The sequence below is a fragment of the Balearica regulorum genome, chromosome Z (assembly GCF_011004875.1).
Source record: "Balearica regulorum gibbericeps isolate bBalReg1 chromosome Z, bBalReg1.pri, whole genome shotgun sequence".
Taxonomy (NCBI): domain Eukaryota; kingdom Metazoa; phylum Chordata; class Aves; order Gruiformes; family Gruidae; genus Balearica; species Balearica regulorum.
This window is the reverse complement of record NC_046220.1, coordinates 34,484,945-34,509,502: the sequence shown is the minus strand read 5'-3', so window position 1 is coordinate 34,509,502 and position 24,558 is coordinate 34,484,945. Positions and strand designations below refer to the sequence as shown.

Below are 24,558 nucleotides of genomic sequence, written 5' to 3'. Positions count from 1 at the left end.
AGAGAGGAAAAGCACACAGTAAAAAAAGCATGAGAGCAGGAAAACCTGCACAAGCATGAGAGCAAGAAAGATTGAGAGAGCAAGCGCACAAGAGAGGAAAAGGACATGAAAGAGCAGAAGCATATGGGGGGGTGGGCATGCAGGTGAGAAACCACACGTAAGAGGGAAAGAACATGTGGGAGAGAGAGTGAGCATGTATATGCAAGAAAGAGGAAAAGCGTGAGTAAGCGTGAGAGGAAACATGTGGCAGCATACTCACAACAAAAGGAAAACATGTGCAAGGGAGCATGTGAGAGATAAAAAGCCCAAGAACAGGAAAGCACATGTGAGATAGAGATGAAGTGCACAAAACAGCAGAAGAGTGTGTGTGAGAGAAAGCATGAGTGGCAAAGGGAGAGAGGGAAGGTGTACACATGACAGAAGGCCATAAGCCAGACAGAGAAGAAAACATGCTAGAGAGAAAAGGAGAATGTGCAAGACAGAGGGAAAGCATGAAGGAGAGATGAAAAACAAAAAAGGGGTAGAGAAAAAGCGAGAGAGAAAGAGAGGGAAAGCATGTCTGCAAGAGTGTCGAACAGCATTACAAAGCATGAGACAGGGAGTGGGAAAGAGTGCTGCAAGACAGAGGGGAAGAGTGCATGACAAGGGAAACAAGAAAGAAAAACTGAGTGCAAGGAAAAGAAGCCCCAGAACTCAAGAAAAAGACAAACACAGAAAAGTAAGACAGCATGAGGGAACAAGCAAGGGAGTAAGAGGGAAGGCATAAGATGTAGTGAAAAAGCATGCAAAGAGGGAAAGCGCATATTGGAATTCTTAAGAGCTAAAGCACGAGAGCAAGTGTGTACTGGGTCTGTCTGGATGGAGTTAACTTTATTCATAGCAGCTCGTATGCTGCTGTGTTTTGGATTTGTGATGAAAAGAGTGTTGATAACACACCGATGTTTTAGTTATTGCTGAACACTGTTTGCACATCATCAGGGCCTTCTCAGTTTCTCATGCTGCCTGCCCAGTAAGTTGTCTGGGGGTGTGCAAGAAGTTGGGAGGAGACACAGCCGGGACAGCTGACCCCAACTGACCAATGGGATATCCTGTATGATGTGCTCAGCAATAACAGCTGAGGGGGGAAAAGGAGGAAGGGGGAATGTTTTGTGGTTACGCTGTGTCTTCCTAAGTTACCATTATGCATGCTGAGGCCCTGCTCTCCAGGAAAGTGGCTAAACAAACCTCTGCCTACCGATGGGAAGCAGTGAACAAATTCCTTATTTTGCTTTGCTTGTGCACACAGCTTTGCTTCACTTACTAACCTGTCTCTATCTCAATCCATGAGTTTCCTCACGTTTGTCTTTCTGATTCTCTCTGCCATTCCACTGGGAGGGGAGCAAACAAATGGCTGTGTCGTACTTAACTGCGGACTGGGGTTAACCTACAACAGAGGAAAAGTGCATGAGAGAGGGAGAGCCTACACACAACAGAAAAAGATGAGAGAGTCTGAAACATGCAAGAGAGAGGAAGTACAAGCAAGCAAGAAAGCATACAACAGATATGGAAATGGCATGCACAAGAGAGTATAAACATGCACTGGGGGGACAGCATGTGAGAAAGAGCAAGAATCAAAGGAAAAGCATGAGAAAGTGTGACAGAGGGAAGGAAAAAGTGCACAAGAGGTGAAATTGCATGAGAGACACAAAAAAGCCCCAGACAGCTAGAAGCAGTGTGCAAGAAAGAGGAAAAGGGCACAACAGAGGGGGAGCACAAGAAGGAGAAAAGCAAAAAGTGCATGCAAGAGAATAGGACCGTACACGTGCAAGAGAGAGCAAATGCCCAAGATTAACGGAAAGAATATACAAGAGAGGGACACTAGACAGAATCTATAAGGAAAGTGGACACATGAGAGGTAAAACAGAGCATGCATGAGAGAGGAGGAAGGCATGCAAGATAAAGTGTCTGCAAAAGGTAAACATGAGATACAAGGAAAGCCTGATACAGAGGAAGTGTGCAAGATAGGAGGGAAAAGTGAGTGTTAGCAAAATAAAGGGCAAGGGAGACAGAGCACAAGAAAAAGAGAGAAAAGCGCATGTAAGATATGTGAAGTGCAGAGGAAAGTGCAGACAGAACAGGAAAACAGGCAAGGGAGAAAAGGAAAGCATGATGAGACAGAGAGAAAGCAGTTGTGATAAAGCATGTTCAAAGGGTAAAGCATGTGCTTAAGAGAAAGAAAGCAAAGGAGAAAGACAGGAAAAGTGCAGCCATAAGAGAGGGATGATGGAAGAGAGAGAGGAAGTGCACCAGGGAGGAAGGGAAAACACACACAATAAAGGAACAGTGCATGACAGAGAAGTAATGCAGAAGAGAGAGAGGGAAAGAGAAATCAAAGAATTGAAAAGTGTGAAGAGTGTCCAAGGGTGAGAGGAACACATGTATGGGACAGAGATAAAGCATGTAAGAGAGGGATAGGCAGGAAGAGAAAGCATGCAAGAGGGAGGGAAAGAGCATGACAGAGACAAGTTCAACCAAGAAGGTAAGTATTTGAGAGGGAAAGTAGGCACAAGGGGGTAACATATGTTAAATGAGACAGCTCGAGAGCATGAAAGTGAGAAACATTCACAGTAAAGACAGGGAAAGCTTGAGCAAACAAGAGGGAAAGTGCATATGAGAAAGAGAAAAAGCCTATGAGAAAGAGGGGAAACACACATGATAAAGCAGGAAACTGTGACTGAAAGTCCATGAGTGAAAGACAAAAAGCATAAGAGTGGGAAAGCATGCCGGAGACAAAAAGTAAATCAGGGAAGTGCACATATGAGAAAGTGAGAGAGAAAAAGAAAGGGAGCATGCACAAGAGAGGGGAAAGGTGCGACAGCGAGGGAGCTCAGCAGAGCAAGGGAAAGGTGTCAGAGAGGGGAAAGGCATGCTAAAAAAGATGGAAAACCAAGAGATGTTCATTCGAGATGGAATGTGCACATGAAAGAGGGAAAGCATGTGACAGAACAGGAAAGTGCACAAGTGAGAGAGAAAGCATGCAAGACAGCACAAGGGAGGGAGGGAGGAAAAGGGCTGCAAGAGGGAGGGTAAGTGCCCAAGAGAGGGAAAGTACAAACAAGAAATACAGAGGGAAAACACAACCAATAGAGGGAAGATGCAAGAGAGTGAGAGTGGGAAAGCATGTAAGAGAGGGAAAGCACATGCAAAAGAGAGGAAACACATAACAGAGAGAGAAGGAAAGCATGCATGCAAAAGAGGGAAGACTTCAGAGATGAGGAAAAAACAATAGAATGTGAGAGAAAAGAGAGGGAAAATGTATCCACACACAAGAGAGAAAAGTTAACAAGAGCAAGCAAGGAAAACTGGCACAGACAAAAGGAAAAGCACATGCAACAAACTAAAAGCATGCATAAGAGGGAAAGCACACTAGAAATTGAGAACATGCATGGAAAGTGAGAGAAAAGGAGAGGGAGGGAAAGTGTGATGGAGGAACAGAGAGCATGAGCACGAGAGAAGAGTGGAAATGAAAGAGCAAGTGAAAGGGGGAGGAAAAGAGAGAGCATGCCTGAGGGAGGAAACATACAAGCAGGAGAGACTGGGAGACTGTTCAACACAAAGAGAAACAACATGTGGTAAAGGGAAAATGAAGTACAGAAGAGAAACAAAATGTGTGAGAACCCAGAAGAAAAGGAAAAAATGAGAGAGGGAATGTGCACATGGGAGAGGAAAAGGGTGCAGTAGAGATAGGAAAGAGCATATGCAGAAGACTAGGACACACAGAAAGCATGCTAGAAAGGGAAGCCATGTGAGGAAAGCATGAGAAAGCATGCAAGAAAGTGAGAGAGGGGGAAGTGTGTGAAAGATAAAGGGGAAGCAAGAACAAGAGAGGGAAAGCACAAGCATGAGCAAGAGGAAAAGTATACGAGGTGGGTGTGAGAAACAAAAAGTGCACAAGAGAGAGGGAATGGGTGAGAGATACAGAGGAAAAAGCATGTGCACCAGAAAGAAGGAATTCATAGAATCATAGAAACACAGAATGGTTTGGGTTGGAAGGGACCTCAAAGATCATCTAGTTCCAACCCCCCTGCTGCGGGCAGGGACACCCTCCACTAGATGAGGTTGCCCAAAGCCCCATCCAACCTGGCCTTAAACACTTCCAGGGATGGGGCCTCCACAAACTCTCTGGGCAACCTGTTCCAGTGCCTCACCACCCTCACAGTGAAGAATTTCTTCCTAACATCTAATCTAAATCTACCACTCTTCAGCTTAAACCCATTACCCCTTGTCCTGTCACTACACTCCCTGACAAACAGTCCCTCACCATCTTTCCTGTAGGCCCTCTTCAGGTACTGGAAGGCTGCAATTAGGTCTCCCCAGAGCCTCCTCTTCTCCAGGCTGAACAACCCCAACTCTCTCAGCCTGTCCTCATAGGAGGGGTGCTCCAGGCCTCTGATCAGCTTCGTGGCCCTCCTCTGGACTTGCTCCAACAGCTCCATGTCTCTCTTGTACTGGGGCCCCCAGAGCTGGATGCAGTACTCCAGGTGGGGTCCCACCAGAGTGGAGTAGAGGGGCAGGATCACCTCCCTCGACCTGCTGGTCACGCCTCTTCTGATGCAGCCCAGGACACGGTTGGCTTTCTGGGCTGCAAGCGCACACTGCCAGCTCATGTTGAGTGTTTCATCAATCAGCACCCCCAAGTTCTTCTCCTCAGGGCTGCTTTCAATCCATTCTCCACCCAGCCTGTAGTTGTGCTTGGGATTGCCCCACCCCATGTGCAGGGCCTTGTACTTGGCCTTGTTGAACTTCATGAGGTTCTCATGGGCCCACGTCTCCAGCCTGTCAAGGTCCCTCTGGATGGCATCCCTTCCCCCCAGCATGTCCACTACACCACACAGCTTGATGTCATCACCAAATATGCTGAGGGTGCACTCGATCCCACTGTCCACATCGCTGACAAGGATGTTAAACAGTGCTGGTCCCGGTACTGACCCCTGAGGAACGCCACTCACAATTCATATGTGAGGAATGGAGGGAGAGATAAACCATACAGGTGAATGAGAGGGAAAGCACATGCCGTAGAGGTAAAGTGCACATAGGAGAAGCACATGCAAGACAGGGAAAGTGCATGCAGAGAGAAGGAAAGCAGACATGCAGGGGTAGGAAAACATACCCGTGGAGAGGGAAAGCACAAGAGAGAAGGCAGAAAAAAGGGAAACCGCATGAGATTGATTGCATAAATGAGAGGGATAGTGTATGAGAGTGAAAGCACACAAGACATGGCAAATGTGACAGAGAGGTTGCAGAAGTGAGAGTGTGAAAGCATGAGAGAGGGCAAGTGCACAAGAGAGCTCAAGCATGCCAGGTTGTACATAACAGCAAGTGCAAGAGAAGAAAAGAATGAGATGGAAAAACTGAGACAGAAAGGATATAACAGGGTGACTAGGAGTCAAAAAGCTTGCAAGGCACAGGGGGAAAGTTTATTTAAGGGAGGCAAAGAGTGTGCAACAGAAATCAAGACCATGTAGTAGAGGCAACCATGTAGTAGAGCATGCCAGAGACACAATGTATGTGCAAGACAGGGAGAGTGCTCACGAGAGACACAAAGCATCCAAGAAAGGAAGACACGCAAAAGAGGGAGTATAAGAGAGACAAGAGAAAGAGAGAGTGGCAGATGAGAGACAAAAAGTGTAAATGTGTGGAAATTATAAGAAAGGGGAAGGGGCAGTGAAAGAGAGAGATAAAGAGATGTGGGGACAAGCAGATAGAGGGGTAGGGAGCAAGACAGGGAGAATGAAAGGAACAGTAGAGGCAGGGGGAGAGCAGTGAGAGGGAAAGAGAGGAAGGTACAGGGGCGGAGGGGGGAGGCATGGAGATAAAGACCAGGAGGGACAGTGGGAGGGAAGGAGTGAGGGGGATAGACAGCAAGAGTAGGGAGGGACAGAAAGTGAAAGAGGGGGAAGAAGGTACACTGAGAGAGGACGGAACAGCAAGGGCAAGGAGAGAGACAGACAAAGGGACAGAGAGGGGGCAACAGTGACAAAGACGGCCCATGAGACAGAGAGAAACAGAGGGGCAGCAAAAGAGACAGAGGAGCTAGAGAGATGGAAGGACAGTGCAGGGAGGAAGGGCAGATGGGGACAGGGAGACATGGAGGGGAGAGAATGGGGTGGGGTGGAGAGAGAGATGGGGACAGCAAGGGTGGGCAGTCAGTGGAAGGGCAGTCAAAGAGAGAGGGAAGGTGAGAACAGGGGCGGGGGGGGGAGAGACTGATGGGGGGACCAGAGGGCCAGCCAGGACAGGAGGGAAGGGACAGCCAGGGAGAGAGGGAAAGAAGGACAAGGTGGGAAGTGAGAGGGAAGAGTGAGGGGTGGAGGGAGTGCAAGAGAGCGGGAGGGACCATGAGAGAGAAAAACGGGGAGGCGGGGAGGGGGGAAGTTTACAGCATGTGAGAGTGACAGAAACTGTGCATGACAGCAAGTGCAAAAGTGTGTGAGAAAGAGAGGGAAAGGCTGTCTGCGAGGGAGGAAAATGGAGGGAGAAGGAATGGGGGAGACAGAGGGGAAGCAAGAGAGAGTGAGTGTTGGGGACACAGGAAGTGGGGGGGTGCTTGAGAAGGAAAGTGAAGGGCACAGCAAGACAAATAAAATGAGGGACTGAAAGGGATGGACACAGAGAGAGAGAGGGAGAGAAGACTAGCAAGTAAGACAGTGAGATGATGAGTGCTAGTGAGCAAGAGATAGAGAAGGCACAAGAGAGAAACTGAAAGAATATGCAAGAGGTAAAGTGCAAATGAGAGATGCAAACACATGCACAAGGAGAGGAAAACTGCAAGAGAGCAAAGCAGCAGAGAATGAGAGAGGGAAGAGCATGAGAAAGACGTGAGCGAGGGAATGTGTGTGAAAGAAGTGGAAAGCATGCAAGAGAGCTGAAAAGCAGAAAGGGGTGGAAGGCTCAGGGCTGGAAGGGTGAGAGGGGGAAGGACCAAAGGGGTGGGGTGAGAAAGCTCATTAGAGACAAAAGCACATTCGAGGGAATGGGGGGGAGAGGCTTCAGACAGTGGAGAGAGAGAGAGAGAGGAAACTTGGGGGGGTAAAACATAGGGAGAGAGCAACTAAAGGAGGTGCCAGAGAAAGCACATGCAAGAGAGGCAAGGCATGACAGAGAGATGGCGTATGGGAGGGAGGAGGAAAAGGGGGCAGCAGAGAGGGGCAAAGCATGTGATTGAGGGGGAAAGTGTGAGACAAAGGGAAACCAACAGAAAGGAACTTTCTGAGAGAGAGGCAACACAAGGCAGAGGGAAAGCAAGAGAGAGAGAGGTGGAAATGAGGTACAGACAGGGAAAGATGGGAATAAGGGGGGAAGAGAAAGAGGAGGGGAACAGGAAGAGAGGGAAAACAAGAGAAAGTGAAAGCAAGGAGAATAACGAGATCAAACGACACAGCATGAGAGAGAGGGAGGAAAAGAACACAAAAAACTGACAGCGGGAGTAAGAAAGAACATGTAATCATGAGAGAAGAAAACTGCCTGGGAGAGCTTGCAAGAGAGGGGGACAGCAGAAGGGCAAAGTGACACAGAGAGAGGGGGACGTACAAGAGAAAGAAGACACACACAAGAGGGTGAAAGCACACAAGAGGTATATGGAAAGCAAGAGACGGGAGCTAAGTGTGTCCAGGAGAGAGGGAATGCGCATTCAAGAGAGAGGGCATGAACATCAAGGACAGCATATGACAGGGAAACATGCAGTGGGAGAGGGAAAGCTAGAGAAAGCAAGAGGGATAGCAAGTGGGAGAGGGACAGAGACCAAGAGAGAGCGAGGTAGCAAGCTAGAAGGGGAGAGCATTAGCAAGAGACTGAAAGCATGAGAGAGTGGGAAAGAGCATGCAAGAAAGAAGGAAAGTGTTAGAAAGGTGAGAAAGCATGTGAGAGGAGCTTAACAAGAGAGGAAGAGACAACATGAGAGAAAAAGGGAAACAGTGAAGCACAAGGGAAAGAAAAATCATGCAAAGGAAGCAAAGCATGTTGGAGAGAGAGCACGCTGCATGTCCAAGAGGAAGAGCACATGACAGGCAAACCACATGACAGCAAGAGGAAAGATGTGTGTGAGAGAGGGGAAAGAGGTGGGGATGGGGCAAGTGTGAAAAGAGTGAGGGGGGAAGCACGAGAGAGGCAAACAATGTGACACACAGGAGAAGCGCACGGTGAGGAGAGGCAGGGTAGGTGAGAGAGAGGCAAACCCTGTGATGCTGAGGGAGAATGTGTGATGGGGAGTGGGAAAGTGACAGAGATGAGCAGGGCAGGAGCTGAGGGAAGAGAAAGGGAAGGGGGAACTGAGGACAACAAGAAAGGGAACGAGATGAGAGAGGGAAAGCAAGGTAAAAAGAGAGGAAGCAACAGAGACAGCAGGAGAGAGAGGGAGGAATGCCACTGGTAAAAGACAGAAAGCATGAGTGCGATGGGAAGTGCAAACAAGAAGGGAAATTGTGTGAGGGAGAAAGCGTGCAAGAGAGGAAGAAAGACACAGAAAGGAGGGGTAAGAAGACAGATGACTTAAGAGACAGGGAGGAGTGCAAGAGAATGAACCATCAAGGAAAAGCACATGAGAGATAAGGAAAGCATGAGAGAGAAGGAAAATTCATGTGAGAGGGAAAGCACATGAGAGAGAGAACACATGCAAGACGGAGACTGTGAGAGAGACAGGCACAGGGCACACCAGAAAAAGGAAAAGGGCGCAGGAAGTGAGAGGGAGGGAGAGTGCAGAAGAGAGGGAAAGCGTGCTAGAGCGGGAGGGAGAAAGCACATGAGAGGTAAACCATGCATGAGAGAGAGATCAAGGCAAAGTAGGTGACAGGCAGAGGCAAGCGACACAGCAGAGAGGCAAAGCAGGTGAAAGAGGCAAACCATATGAGGCATGGCAGTAGGAAATTGTGTGAGGGAGAGAAGGAAAGCAATATGGAGGACATATGTCTGAAAGAGACAGGAAAAGTGTGAGAGAAAAAAGTAGGAGAGGTGGAGAAGAGGGAAAGAGGCAAAGCAACACAGGGATAGCAGGAGATGGAGTGAGGAAAAACACAAGTAAACATGCAAGCAAGGGGAAAAGTGTAATCAAGAGAGCAGAATTGTGTGAGAGAGGCAGGAAGCACATGAGAGAGGGACAATGTGGATAAAGGAGTTGAAAGTGATAGACATTGAGAGAGGGAAGCACCTGAGAAAGAATAAACATGCAAGACAGTGGAAGTGCATGACAGACGGCAAACAAGAGATAGAGGCAAAGTGCACGTAATAGGGAAAGCACTAGAAAGAGGGAGGTAAAGCATATCTGAGAAAGAGGAGTAACACATGACAGAGATGCAAAGCAGGAGAGAGAGAGATGCAAATGGAATGACAGAGATGTGAAGTGTCTGAAAGAGGGAACATAAGGGGGGCAGGAAAGGGAGAGAACGGGGGGGTAGGGAAAGAGATGGAGAGCGCTAAAAAGAGAGAGGGAAACAGAGAGGGTGGCAAGAGATATAGGTGAGTAGCATGAGAGAGAGAAGAGAAGCACAACTAAGAGACTGAAAGCATGCGTGAGAAGGAAATGACATCAGAGAGAGGGCAAGTATACCAGAGAGTGCAACAGCACGTGAGAGAGGCAAAGTAAATCTACAAGAGCAGGTGAGCGTCTGAAAGAGGCAAAGCATATGCAAAAGAGAGGCAAAGTGCATGCAAGAGATGAAGCATGCCTGCCAGGCTGACCAAGATGGGGGAAAGCTTGAGAAATCTGTGGGGAGGGGGGAGAACAAGCACATCAGAGAGGGAAAACATGTCTGAGGCAATGGGAAAGCAAGAGAGAGAAAGAGGGAGGGATAACAAGGGAAAAAGAGAGGCATACTGAGAGAGAAGTAGCCACAGAAGTAGGGAAAGCACAAGCAAGAGACTGCAAGCATGAGCAAGTGGGAAAGTGAATGCAAGAAAGTAGAAAAATGTGTCAGATGGAAAAGCATAGGAGGGAGGGAAAAGCATGAGAGAGCGAGCTAGAAAGTGAGAGTGACGAGAGGGAAGTGCAAGAGAAAGTGAAAGCACACAAGAGAGGCAAAGCATATGAGAGAGGAATAAAGGACATGAGAGAAACAGAGAGAGGAAAAAATGTAAGACAAAAGGGAAAGCACGTGAGAGGGAAAGTGAAAGAGGAAAGTGAAAAAGAGCAAAAACAAGGAGGGTGAAGAGAGAAAAAAAAAGCAAGAAGGGCACCTGAGAGAGGGAAGACCAAGAGAGATGAAAGCAGGTGACACAGAAACTATGCAAGAGAGAGGAAAAATTATACAGAGGAGAAGTGTGTCAGAGGGAGAGGGCAAGTGAGAGGGGTAGTGAGAAGGGGAGGTGAAACCAAAAGGAATAGAGAGGGAAAACAGAAGAAAAGTAAATTGAGAGGGAGAGAGAGGGAAGCGGGGGAGAGATGGAGAGAGAGTAAAAGACTGAATGGGGAAGCAAAAGAAAGAGAAGGAGACAGACAGTAAGGGATAGCAAGGGCTAGCACAAGAGAGGGAGGAAAATCACAAGGGACAGGAAGCATGAGCAAAAGGAAAACTGCAAGCAGGAGAGATGAAAACTGTGCAACAGGGAGAAAGCATGCAAGATGAGGAAAAAGAGAATGAGAAAGCAAGACAGAGAAGGGGAAAGCAAAAGAATGAGAGACAAGAGAAAAAAGCACACAAGAGACAAAAGGAAAGCATAAGAGAGAGTCAAAGTGTGCATGAGAGAGCAAAAATGCATCAGAGAGAGAGGGGTAGTGGGGGACATAGTGTGACAGAGAGAGAGATAATAAGCTACAGAGATAAGAATGCATGAGAGACTGAAAGCATAAATGTGGGAAAGTGCATGCCAGAAAGGAAATATTTCAGAGATGGGAATGCATGCGGGGAATGGGGAAAACAAAAGAGTGGTAAGTGAAAGGGGGAGAGGGAAAGTGAGGCAGAACAAGAGAGGGAGGTGCAAAAGACAGAAAAACAAGGAGGGGGGAGAGTGTGTCCAGGCAAGGGGCAGGGGGGTGAGAGAAGGAAAGTGCATTGGAGAGAGAGGAAAAAATCCCACTCTTAGGGAGGCAAATCACATGAGAAAGAGGCAAACCATGTGTGAGGTGAAGCAATACAAAGGAAAAGTGTGTAAGAGAGGTACAGCATGAGATAGAAAGGGACAGCACAAGAAAGAGGGAGGAAAACCACAAGGAAAAGTGAGTGAGCTGGAAAGCGTGCATGGAAGAGAGAAGACAAAGCATGCAAGACAAGGAGAAAGCAAGAGACCATGAGAGAGAAGAAACATGCTAGAGGGTGTGCTAGTGAGTGTGAGCGTACAAGGGAGACAAGGAAAGCAAGAGAGAGGAGAAGCACATGTAACAGGGAAAGCTTACCAGAGAGTGGGAAAGCATGTCCAAGAGAAAGGCACAGCACATTCAAAAGAGAGACAAATTTGTCTGAGACAAATGGAAAGTTCAGGGGAGGGAAGGCACGAGAGGGAGAAAAGGAGCAATCGAGAGTGAAATAGTGAACAACAGAATGAAAGCACAAGCAAGAAACAGCAAGCATGAGAGGGAAAGTGCACACAAGAAAGACAAAAACTGTCAGAGATGGAATAGCATGTGAGACACAGATGAAGGCAGTCGGGGGGGGTGGAAGGTGGGTGAAGACAGAAAAGCAGGCAAAACAAGGTGGGTGGGAAGGGAGGGGAGAGAGAGAGAGGAAAAGGGAACAAGAAAGATGAGAGGGAGAGGGAAAGTAGGAGAAAAGGGAAACATGAGAGACAGACAGCAACAGATAGCAGGGAATAGCACAAGAGAGAGGGGAGGGAAGAAAAGTACAAGAAAGCACAAGTGGGAAGGTGTAAGCAAAAGAGGAAAACTGCAAAAGCAGAAACACGTTAGAGAAAGAAAACATCTGAGAGGGAAGGAAAGCACATCTGAGAAAAAAGGAAAATTTGGAGGGGGGGAGAGAGAAATACATAAGGAAAGTAAGAGCAAGAGAAGCAGAAAGCAATAAGGAGACAGGGGTAGGGAACAAAGAAATAGGAAAAAAAACCACGCAAGAGCATGAATGCTCGCAAGGACATGAGAGATAAGAAAACCAAGAGAGAAGCCAAGCCTGTGTGAGAGGCAAAGTATGTCAGAGAGAGGCAAAGTGTGTTTAAGATTGTGAGAAAGGGGAAGGGCCTGTGAAAGAGAAAGCTGATCAGAATGAGAGGGTATGCACATCTGAAAGAGAGAGTTTCTGAGAGAGAGAAAGGTTGGGGGGATGGAGGGAACTGAGACAGTGAGAAAGCACACTGCAGAGAGGGAAAGCATGTCTGAGGGAGAGAGACAAACGGAGGGACAGAGAGATGAAGTACAGAGAAAGCCCAAGACAGGCAGAGACAAAGAGGCAGAAGCAAAACAGAGGGAAGGAATGTAACGATGAGATTTTGGAGAATTTGTGAGGGAGAAAGAAAGCATACTTGAGACAAAGGAAAAGCCTGAGACGGATACCAAGGGCGAGAAAGAGGGATAGGGAGTTGCAGATAAATAGCAAACAGTGGAGATAAAGAACAAGTAAGGGACTGAAAGCATGAGCAAAAGGGAAAGTGCATGCAAGAATGTGTCAGAGATGGAAAAGCACTTAAGAGATGGAGAAAGTGAGAGAGGCAAAGCAAGGGAGAAAGAAAAAGGCAAGCATAAGAGGAAAAAATCACGTGAGAAGTGAAGTGTGTGAGGGAAAGAGGCAAAACATGTCTGGAAGGGAAGGAAAGCTGGGGTGGCAGGGACACAACTCAGAGAGGAAAAGCACATCTGAGGGAGAGGGAAAGATGGGAGACAGAGTAAAAGAGACCAAGAGAGCAAAGAAGAGAGGACAGAGAGAGCTGGAGACAGACATATATAGGGGAAGGGGGGAGAAGGAGATGAAGAGTGAGATGGAAAGTTCAAGAGAGAGGGGGAAATGGTTGGGGGGTGTGATTAAGAGGGAGGGATAGTGAGCAAGCGAGATATATAGCAAGACAGAGAGCAGGATAGCAAGCAGGGGGGTAGTGAGAGACTGAAAGGTTGAGTGACACAGAGTGCAAATAAGAGAGAAAAACTGAGAGATGGAAATGCATGAGAGGGCAGGAAAGAATGTTGGACAGGAAAGCAAGAGAGAATAAGACAGCATAGTGCCTAAATTGACACAACAGCAGCAAAGTGTACATGAGAGGGAGAAAGAGTGGCAAAGCATGTACATGAGAGGCAAAGCTTGCATGCATGAGAGGTAAAGCATGAGCGCAAGAGACTGAGAAGTGTGAGAGACAGAGAAGAAAGCATACATGCATGCAAGAAAGAGAGAAAGGCAAAGTGCACACATGCGAGAGAGGCAAAGCACATGAAAGGTAAAGCACATGTGAGAGGCTAAGTCTGTGAGAGAGAGGCAAGATGCACACGAGAGACAACATGCACAAGGGAGAAAAATGTATGTGAGGAGGAAAGCGTGCAAGGGGGGAAAGCGCATGCAAGAAGGGGAAGCACGTAAGTGGAGGGAAGTGCACGCAAGAGGTAAAGCGTGCACAAGGGGCAAAGTAACAGAATGAGATAGAGAAATAGGGAAGTAGAAGAAAAAAGCACATGATAGAGGCACAGCACTTAAGACAGGTGAAATGCAGGAGAGGCAAAACATGCAAGAGAAGGCAAGCATCAGGGGGCAGGGAAAGTGTAAGAGAGGGAACATACATGCAAGAGGCATAGCACACAGAATAATTTAGGTTGGAAAAGACCCTGGAGATCATCAAGTCCAACCATTAACCTAACATTGCCAAATCCACCGCTAAACCATGTCCCTAAGCACCACATCTACACATCTTTTAAATATCTCCAGGGATGTGACTCAACCACTTCCCTGGGCAGCCTGTTCCAGTGCTTGACAACCCTTTCGGTGAAGAAATTTTTCCTAATATCTGATCTAAACTTCCCCTGGCACAACTTGAGGCCATTTCCTCTCATCCTATCACTGGTTACTCAGGAGAAGAGACTGACAGCCACCTCACTACAAGGTCCTTTCAGGTAGTTGTAGAGAGCCATAAGGTATCAGAAATAGTGTGGCCAGCAGGCTCAGTGTGGCTCAGCCTCCTTTTCTCCAGGCTAAACAACCCTGGTTCCCTCAGTTGCTCCTCATAAGACTTGTGCTCTAGACCCTTCACCAGCTTCGTTGCCCTTCTCTGGACACGCTCCAGCACCTCAATGTCTTTTTTTGACGTTGAGTCCTTCGAACACAGGACTCAAGGTGCAGCCTCATCACTGCTGAGTACGGGGGGGACGATGACTTCCCTAGTGCTGCTGGCCACACTATTTCTGATACAAGCCAGGATGCTGTTGGCCTTCTTGGCCACCTGGGCACACTGCTGGATCATATTCAGCCAGCTGTCGACCAACACCCCCAGGTCCTTTTCCACCAGGCAGCTTTCCAGCCACTCTTCCCCAAGCCTGTAGCGCTGCCTGGGGTTGTTGTGACCCAAGTGCAGGACCCAGCACTGAGCCTTGTCGGACCTCATACAGTTGGCCTCAGCCCATCAATCCAGCCTGTCCAGATCCCTCTGCAGAGCCTTCCTACCCTCAGGCAGATCAACACTCCTGCACAACTTGGTATTGCCTGCAAGCTGACTGAGGGTGCACTTGATCCCCTTGTCCAGATTGTTGATAAAGATAGACATGAGGGAAAGACAAAGCACATCAGAGAGAAAGGCAAAAGGCACACAGGAAAAGGGTGTCAGAGAGAGGAAAATATGGATGCAGTGAGAAAGAAAGAGATTGGAAGCCTTAGAGTGAAAGGGAATGTGAGAGGGGGGAGAGAGGGGGAAAGGGACAACAGAGAAAGGGAAGAGAAACAAATGGAGATAATGAGGGGGGGAGAGAGGAGGGAAAGCCAGTGTGTTGTGGGGAGGGACTCAAGAAAGCTTGAAAGACAGAGGCAAAGTCCATCCAAAAGACAGGAAATGCCTGAGAGGGGAAATGCAAATCTAAGAGGGAGGGAAAGCAGCTCCAAGAGAAGAAGAAAGCAGGGTATGGTTGGGAGAAGCTCTACAGATTGAGAGGAAAAACCACACATAGAAGGGACAGAGAGCAAATGATAAGGAGAAAGCACAAGTAAAAGACTGCAAACTTAAAAGAGGGAAAGTGCATACAAGAAAGGAAAATGTCAGAGACAGGAAAGCATACAAAGGAGAGGGAAAGCAAGAGGCAAAGACAGAATGAGGGAAGGAAATGCAAGAGAAAGAAAAGGCATGTGAGAGAGGGAAGGTGGGAAAGAGGAGGAGGACCCAGGTAAGAGAGCAAAAGTCCAAACTATTTAAATTTGTAAGAATTTGAGTGTGTGAAAGATGGGAGAAGTGCGAGACATGGGAAATCAAAAAGAAAGGAGAAACTACAGAGAGATGAAAGTAAGATAGAAAAAGGAAAAGCAAGAGGCAGAAGGATGCATAAGTCGAAGACACACAAGAAAGCAAAAGTGCACAATAGAGAAAGAAAGCAACGGAGAGACAAAGCACATTCAAGTGAGAAAAGGAGAGTATGCATGAGAAGCATGCAAGCGAGAGGGAGAGAGTGCATTTGCAAGGAGCAGAGTGCATGTGTGAAAGGGGGAAGCATGCAACAGGGGAATACACAAAGGAGGGGAGGGCCACGCAAAAGAGATGGAAGTGTGCCAGCCAGGGGAAGAACACAAAGGAGAGGGAAGTAGGCAAGAGGGAGAGAGGCAGGTGAGAGAAGGTGGAAGTACACACAAGAAGGGGAGAAGTGCATGAGAGAAGGTGGAAGCATGTTTGAGAGGGGGAGAAGAATGTAAGAGAAGGTGAAGTGCATGTGAGGGAGGGAGGAAGTGCACACAAGGCAGGGAGAATGCATGCGTGAGAGGGAGAAAGTATGACAGGGAGGGGGAGAAAGTGTGTGCAAGAGAGGGGAAAAAGCATGATGAGGCATCGTGAGGGGGGAAGTGTGAGGGAGGAAGCGCCTGAGAAGGAAAGTGCCTGGGGAAGCATGAGGGGAGATGCATGCCTGCAAAGGCGCAGAAGCATGAGAGGGACAGAAGTGCTTGGAGGAGGAGAGCCTGAGAGTGGGGAAGCCCATGAGAGAGAGGTAAACACGTGCAAGGAGGGGAAGGATGTGCACAAGAGGTGGGAAGAGCCTGCATATGAAAGAGACTGGGAACATCCACACTTGAGAGGTGGTGAAATCCCAGGCATGAGAGATGTGGAAAGTGCACAAGGCGGGGAGGCATCTGTGAGAGGATGAGAAAGCAAAAGAGAGAGGAATAGTTTTGGGAGAGGGGAAGACAGGTGTATAGCAAGACAGAGACAGAGAGAGACAACGACAGCAAGAAAGAAGCATGAGCAAAGGTGTGAGAACCCTGTATAAAACCACATTTGGGGTGCCCCAATTTGGCTGGGACACCTCATGTGCATCAGTAAATACTTGCTCTTGTAATTCTATACTTTGCATCCTTCCCTCTCTCCTCAGTCAGCATGGGCCAGTTGCAATCTTTTGTGACAAGACAGAAAATGCACAAGAGAGAAGGCAAGTGTGAGAGGGAGGAGAGAGGCAAAGTGCATCAAAGAAGTGTAAAGTGTGTCCAAGAGAGAAAGGAAGCTTGGGGGGTGGGGTGGGGTGGGGGGTGAGGGGATAGCAAGAAAAAGAGGGATGGGGAGGATACCAAGCAAGGTATAAAGAGAGATACCAAGTGAGTGAGAGAGAGGGATAGCAAGCAAGCGAGAGTGGGAGACTGAGTAAGAGACAGGAAGCACTAGGAAAGTGTAACCTCATTTTATAGCAGCACCAAGCTTCAGGGTCCTTCCTCTACTAACAGATGTGTAAACTAATCAAAGAAATCTTCTTAAATGTCACTATAGACAAACCTAATCCCTTTTATTAGAATTTACTAAAATGCCTTTTGTTGCACCCCAGTGCCTATGATTTTTGAAAATGACATGCCAGATTACACTTGCATCCTGCAACTCTGATGCAAGTTAGCTTTCCTCTGTTAAGTTCCAACAGCCATGGTTCAGTAACAATAGGAAGGACTACCAGAAGTTTATTTACAAACACAAAACTTAACTAACCTTTCTTCCATTATTTCTTTCATATACTCAGAGGCTTCTGAAGTCTTTCTAGACTCCTGCTAACAGATCCTGTCTCAACTGTCATTATTCTGTGAAGAAATTCTGTTTGCTTACCACTGGATCCCAAAATTTCTGCCTGAAATTGATGTCCCCTAAGCTATTCATGCCCAATGTCATTAATGTTGGTTCTCCTAATAGATTCAATAAGCTTATGTGTGTATTAAATTTAATGAACTCTTTTGTGTAAGCAGCATTTGTAAATCTAGTCATACAAGACTGCAGAAAAATATTGTCTCACAGTGCAGAGGTTCTAAACAAGTCAAATACTGCACGCTTTTGTACAGCAAAGTGATATTGCATATCTTTACTCTAGGTAGAGTAAGAAGCTTGTAGCTCTACAGATACACTGAGAACTGGAAGGCTCTACAGCCAACTCAGCTACGTGCTTTTGAGCGCACTTCTGTAAGTCAGATGAACACCAGAAAAGCAAGAGGAGAAAGACAATGTAACCACAAAAACCTCAAATTAGAGCTTGGACAGAAGTAGTAATTTCAGAACCCTTTCCTTTCAGTTCAAGATTACCCACAAAGAAAAGGTGATAGACTACTTAAAAAATAAAAAGCATATCTGACATGCTTACTTAGAGTGGCCTCTAACAAAGCCAGCAATTCTGTTGATGAGAACAATCTCACAGCAATGGCAGTATGCAGCATCAATAAGACCATTAAAAAGCTGTGCAGACACCTCTACAATGCATTTGGGCAGTAACGAGCAGACTGAAACACAAGCTCTCAATTACTGTCATCAGTCATTACTAGAAAAAAATCCTCATGTTGGATATGCCAACTCTACTAAAAATTAGATCATAATTTTTTAACTTCCAAATTTGTTCGGATGCTTACATCTACCTACACAAAGCAAAAATAACGTAACCCACCCCAAAACTATGTATTTGTAAATTCTGTGCACACAACTTTCCTTAACATTTACATAGAAAGTGTTTCAGCTCCTAAAACACAGCTGCATAGCTGGTCCATGGAGTAAGAGGATGACATTTATTTTGCAAATGGCTTTGAAGCAACTTGTCATTTGTTTATAACACAGAGGCAACTGCAGGCAACCTGAGTTTGCTGATCTCTTTTCACTATTAAGAAAATACTTTCCAATACTAAGAGCCATGGCTGCCTGAAGGAAACCTCATAGGAAAAGTCAGTGTCTCACCAGCTTGACAAGGGAATGAATTAAGAGGTATCCATCACAGAGCACTAATGATGTCTAAGAGAAATCTCCAGCCATCACAGCAATGATGCATGTCAGGAGATATCTGAGTAATATATTCTTCTGGCTTGTGGCAATAAAACCCCATTCCAATTTTATCAAATCACTAGCAGATTTCCATACAAATCAATGAACAAGTAGATACCTTCTATATATTTTATTTTTTTATTTAGAGAATGGGACTGCTGGCAAACACAATAGATAACAGCTATTACCATTTTAGATAATGCAGCAGCAGCATATTCTTAGTTGCAAACATTTTTTCAGCTTTAAATATCCTAAAGAGGAGAAAATGGAGTGAAACCAGAAGAATTAAAAACTACTTACGTAAAATACTGAACGGTTTGGGGAATAACGTTTGCATTGCCCCTTTGTCTTGAAGGAGGCCTGCACTTTCTACCTGGGACTCATTAAAAAAAAAAATCATATATTGAAACACTCACTGCATCTCCAGCTTATGTCAGTAAGTAAAAGGATTAATGTGTTAACATGGATTGTGAATGGGGACTCCATGAATCAAACATATCAGCTTGAAGATGGCAAAAGCTGATGTTAACTGCTGAAATTCCTTTAACTGGCATGCCTTCCTAATTCTGTTTACATGAGCATTATAAAAGAATTCACAGCAAAACTTAAGTTTGCTCTGCTGGCATTCTATATTAACAAAGTCATGGCATAACATTAAAAGTTTTGCAACTATTAGCACCTTCCTGTTGGGCATAACTTCCATTTTTAATACCTGAAAGCCATTTGCTAACAGGAAAGCACTGTTATAACTTTCAAATCACTAAGGAACAAAAGCCAATAAGCTTGCAGCCTTCCAGTGGTAGGAAACGTCCACCAGTTCACTCTGATATCTGACTCATTAAACCAATTAAAATGCAGATTCTAATGTGCAAGTAATCTGAAAACTATCACGATGCCTAGCTAAAGACTGGTAATTACACAACACTGTGAACATCACCCACATGACAATTTTGTTTGGGTAGGAGCTTGAAAACTGAATCCATCTGGAGTGCACTGCACAGTGAGGTTGTCTAAAATAGGTCAGATATACAACAACATGGCACTTTTCCTGGTCCTAAGGATCCCAAAATCCAAAGTTCTACTTCAGATTGGAGCAATACAGTGGTCACTGTAAAAACTACCCTTTCCATGAATAAGGTGCTCCCTGGAATTTATGCAAATCACACAGAGAACACTTGGTTAAGTTTAGGCATCAGTTTAATCAGTACTCCCTGTCTCAAAAATAGTTTCAGGAGTTATTGCACAGTTTCCATGGAGACTGAAGCCAAAGAGTTCTTACTATTTCTGTCTGTGAAAATCCCATCACATTTAAGCTGCCAAGTTTCTTAGGAGAGCCTGAAGGACTAAAACTGGCAGTAATATCCATGTGACTGTCTATCACATGGCACTTAATTATTTTAGAAACATATTTACCTTTCCATATGAGGAAAATATTTTATAGTTCCACGTGTTTCATCAGATGGAAGCAAATCATTTAAGGAGTTCCAACTACATTTCCACAGCAAATGTACTATTTCAAAAACCTCCTTATTTTCTATTTCATCACACCATATTGGCCTGAAGATACCTGGGCTACATGTATCTAATGCACTTTCATCTCACAAGGAGTCTTTTAACACTATCTCCTGTAACACCCTCACAGGCAAAATGATGCAGTCCAGGCTAGGAAAGTGGACAGTGAGATGGACTGAAAACTGGCTCAGCTGCCAGGCTCACAGGGTTGTCAGCAGCAGCACAAAGTCCACCTGGAGGCCAGTCACTAGTGATCAACCCCAGGGCTTGACACTGGGGCTGATACTGTTTAACATCTTTGTTAATGATTCAGACAACGGGGCAGAGTGCCCCCTCGGCAAGTCTGCACACGATACAGAACTGGGAGGAGTGGTTGATACAGTGGGTAGGTCTGCTGCTACTCAGAGGCACCTCAACAAGTTGCAGAAGTGGGCTGACAAGAAACTCAAGAAGTTTAACAAAGGGAGATGCCAAATCCTGCACCTGGGGAAGAATAAACTCATCAGCCAGGACAGGCTTGGGGCGGACCATCTGGAAAACAGCTTGGCAGAGAAGGACATAGGTTGTTCCTAGCGGACAAGCTGAACATGAGCAAGCAATGTTCCCTTGAGCCAACCGAGGGCTGTAGTGGGAAAAGTAGAGCCATCAGGTTGAGGAAGGTGATCCTTCCTCTCTGCTGAGCAGTGGTGAGATCACATCTGGGGTTCTGGATCTAGTTCTGGGCTCCCCAGTACAAGACAGACATGGGTGTACTGGAGCAAGTCAGCTCCAGTCACAATGATCATGAAGGGACTGGAGCATCTGACATAAAATGAGGTGCTGAGAAAGCTGAAGATGTACCCAGACCCTTTTCAGTGGTTCCCAGTGAAAGGATGAAAGGCAATGGACACAAACTGACAGACAACAAATTCCACTTAAACATCAGAAAACAACTGTTACACTGCGAGTATTGTCACACACTGGAACAGGTTGCCCAAGGAGACCCTGGAATGCCCATTGTTGGACATACTCAAAACCAACTAGACATAGCCCTGAGGAACCTGCTCTGGACAAGAGGGTTAGACTCCAGACTCAAGTATTCTGTGATTTGATAAATGCAAAGTGCAGAGAGAGGGAAGGGTATGCATGTGTACTTGCACCTAGGAAGTGATGCCCTGGTGGAGCTCAGCTTCTAAGAACTCCAGCAATAAGCTCTGGTAAGCCAACCCAACTGATGCAGCTATAAATTACATGGGCTATGCTAAGTGGCTGGAATAAAAAAACCACAGCTAGCACTGAAGTCACACTTCCCTGTCCAGGTCAACTTCCTCAGATGCAACAGCTCTAGAACAGGCTGCAGGGTGCCAGGGACTTGGCTAAGAATGGCACTGCTGAGCAGTTCTGGGCACATCCATTCAGCTGAGATGATACCAGGGTGGGTCAGGAATCCTGATGACATCCTGTGGCAATCTAATGGGACCCACTCAGCATACTGCAAAAAAACTGGGGCGGTTGGTTTCTTTTAGATCTTCCTATCTGTAGGAAGCGGGGAAAGGATCTTTATCTTGCACTCAGGACCACATAAGAAAAAGGAAAGGGTTTGAATTTCAGTGACCAAGGCACATTGCTTATAAAAGTTAATAAGAAGCCTTTGTAAAGAACATTCTAAAGCATATAGCAGTATTTGAAAATGCTCAGTCTCCCATACATTTAAGAAAACACATGAAGCAGCTTACACCTGCCTTCTGCAGTTTCAGCTTGGCTCTAAAGAGCTCTAACGACAAAATAATGAGCCAACCATTTGGCCAGCAACAGCAAATCAAAAGAGTAAAACAAAAAGTGTACAGACCAAGTTACAAGCACCGTAAGGTACCAATTTAAACAGGTCCCAGTAGCTACAGAGATTCCAATCCAGGCTTATTCACTGTTTCGCAGAGGAAACAACCTTACCAGTTGACCCAAATGAACCTTAAAATGGCTACAGACACAGGCTGCTTGATGGAATCTACTTACATAAGTGATGTGGGTATTACAGGTCACAGCTACTCACTTGAGAGCAGTTTAAACCAGCACTGTACCTGGCAACACTACTTAGCTGAGCTTTTAATCTGCAAAAATTCAACCAAGAAAACATCAGAACAACAACCAACACTACTACAGAAGCACATTATTTGAAACAATACTAAACAAGTACAGGTCCTCAAAGATTTTGTTACAGAAAGTTTTTTATTATTTTGTTAGAAGAGCTTTCAAAAACATGCTATAATTTTCTCTTCATTGTATGTTAGTGTTCATCACAGTCTGCAGTCTAGGCTTTAAACAACATTAAAACTTCAGCTCTTTAAAAACACTACAGGAGCTCTTATTCTCTCCCTCTCCCTCCCCAGACAATGGCACTAAGGTGGTTTACTCCACTCTGCTCAGACTCCTCCAAGCACAAGCAAAAAGCTCCAGTTCCAAAGCACCTACAGTGTAATAACAAAGAATGGAAAGTGGGACTGCTAAAAAAACCAACATGGGAACATGGATATAACCAGTGAAACTGTCTAGCACTATTTTAAACAAAGCATGGGAAAAGTATAAAGGAATTATAATACTATAAAGTATAAAGGAATTATATTACTTAGATAGAATCTAAGTAATACCTAAGGTCATGGGTCACATATTTACTAGAAGACAAGAGGCAGGGCTTTTTATATGTACATGGTAACTCTTTAAAAAGAGAGTCAAAAGAATGGAGAAAACTTGAAGAGCTAGGAAGATGTATTGATGGAGCCAAGCAGTAACTAAAGCTAAACTGAGAAGCATTTGAAACAGAGTTAGCACTGAGTTTTGTGTCAAGACACCAAGTAGTAAGGAAAATTCGAGAAAGGGGTTTCTGCGGTTACACAAATCCAGACATCAATGATTACTGTATTCCACATCTGCTACTCCCGAAGCCAAAACCCACCAGAATTAACAGAGAAAAGGCTGGTTTTCAGAGGCATTATACCTAAAGACCAGTACTTAGATAGTATCAATCTATATAAGACCAAAGATGACTTCAAGGTAGTTGGCCTCAGAATAAGAGGTAATGTTCTACAATGAGTCTCAATCTACAGTAAAGGGTGCATTACTAGAGCGATACAATAGCCCAGCAGTGGTCTGCGTAATTCCACTGCAATGAAGTAGAGTTAGACATATCTTTAGACAGCAATATGGCAGACCGACAAATCAGTGAATAAGGTGAATAATAACTATACTTGTTAAAGGTGCTTGTTAATACAGAGCAACGGACACAATGACTGTGCAGGAATTTAGCCTATTAGAACAGGTCCTTCCTGGCTCAAAAACCTCCACTGGTCTACACAGCTAGGGATCCCATCTCCTTATGCCTTTGATAAACACACATGTGCCAACACAAGTTCACAGTGTAGGTATAGCCCAAAACAAACAAGTGAAAGGAGAAGAGAGAAGCCAGAAAACAAAAAGTACCAACAGGATGAGACCAGGTGACACACTGTAGATAAAGGAAAGTCAAAGGTTTACAGAGGATGAGAATGCATAAGGCAAAGAGTTGTGAGAAACTAAATACTGTCTAAAATCCCACCTGCCAAGCCTGCTGCAACATTTTGTTCTCCATTAAAAAAAATAAAAAGTGTACATTTAAATTCTGCATATAACAGAGTTGGTAAGAATTTAGTCACTGTCAAATGTTATTTCTGTGAAAATGTATAAAGTTTTTGCATTTGTGCATTGATATTATATGAGATGGAATTTACAACTCTCTCTGTATTTTAACGTACTGCATCTCGGTTTGGATGCCCTGCATGATGAGTTAAATGCAATATCAGAGTCCAATTGGATTTTACATGCAGACTCATAAGTTATGTACGCACTTTCCAACTATGTCCTCTTAAAATTCCAGATGCACTTATTCATTTTACATTAACCTATCTGATACACAAGATATCCAGAAGTACAAATATTTTAGCTACAAATGACTGCAATAACCAGTAACATACAATAAAATGTATCTCATTTATATAATGTTGTATGTTACTATTGCAAACAAGGAGAGACATTCAAAGAACAGCATGTTAGTTAAGTTTGAATCTATTCTATTACTTTAAAAAGTCCTCAGGTGTCCTACTTAATAGGTTCCAAGAAGAATGTTTTTAGGCGGCACATGCTGTTACAACAAAACGTAATAAAATTTTAAGTAATTTAGCAAACTGAGAACTTATTAAGAAACAAAATTAGTAAAACATACATGTATATTCTAAGTGCAAAACTTCTGCAGAGAAAATGAAACTGGAAGAGTGAGGTGATACAAACTTGTATCAAAAAAAGAACATGCATTTTCTTAATAGAAAACTAACTTCCAAGGAAAAAAAAATATGTAAACAGAACTATTTGTTTGAAAAGGTATACAGTACAAGGAAGGTGTTTATATCTGCAGTACGTAGAGGAGCATCACTTTAGTTCAAAACATGATTACCTGCTAACTTCAGAACTCAGGTAGCAAAGCAGATGAATGGCCCAAAGCAAAGGTCCTGTATATGTTGCAAATGCTGTAAGGAAGATAGCTGGTATCTCAACATAGCCTTCTAGTCCCACAAAACCTGCTGAAACATCCACAGTAGCAATGCCATTTGAATTTCCCTGAAAATAGAAATAAAAAAAGTGAAGATTACAATATCGCCAAAGAAACATTTAGAATACATT

General features: G+C 45.1%; 1 protein-coding gene across 2 annotated transcripts in view; it reads right to left on the bottom strand.

Annotated features, from left to right (window-relative positions):
* PIGG (phosphatidylinositol glycan anchor biosynthesis class G (EMM blood group)) overlaps window positions 1-24,558 on the bottom strand; it is a 101,352-nt gene that overhangs the window by 16,549 nt on the left and 60,245 nt on the right. Inside the window, exons 12-13 of one of the 2 annotated variants that reach the window (XM_075739879.1) lie at window positions 24,332-24,495; window positions 21,853-21,959 (exon numbers count right to left, since the gene is read on the bottom strand). In XM_075739879.1, coding sequence (XP_075595994.1) covers window positions 21,881-21,959; window positions 24,332-24,495 — 243 coding nt within the window. In that variant the 3' untranslated portion in view covers window positions 21,853-21,880. Of the gene's footprint in view, window positions 1-21,852; window positions 21,960-24,331; window positions 24,496-24,558 lie in introns of those variants that run through there. The other variant, XM_075739878.1, reaches the window with a different exon arrangement.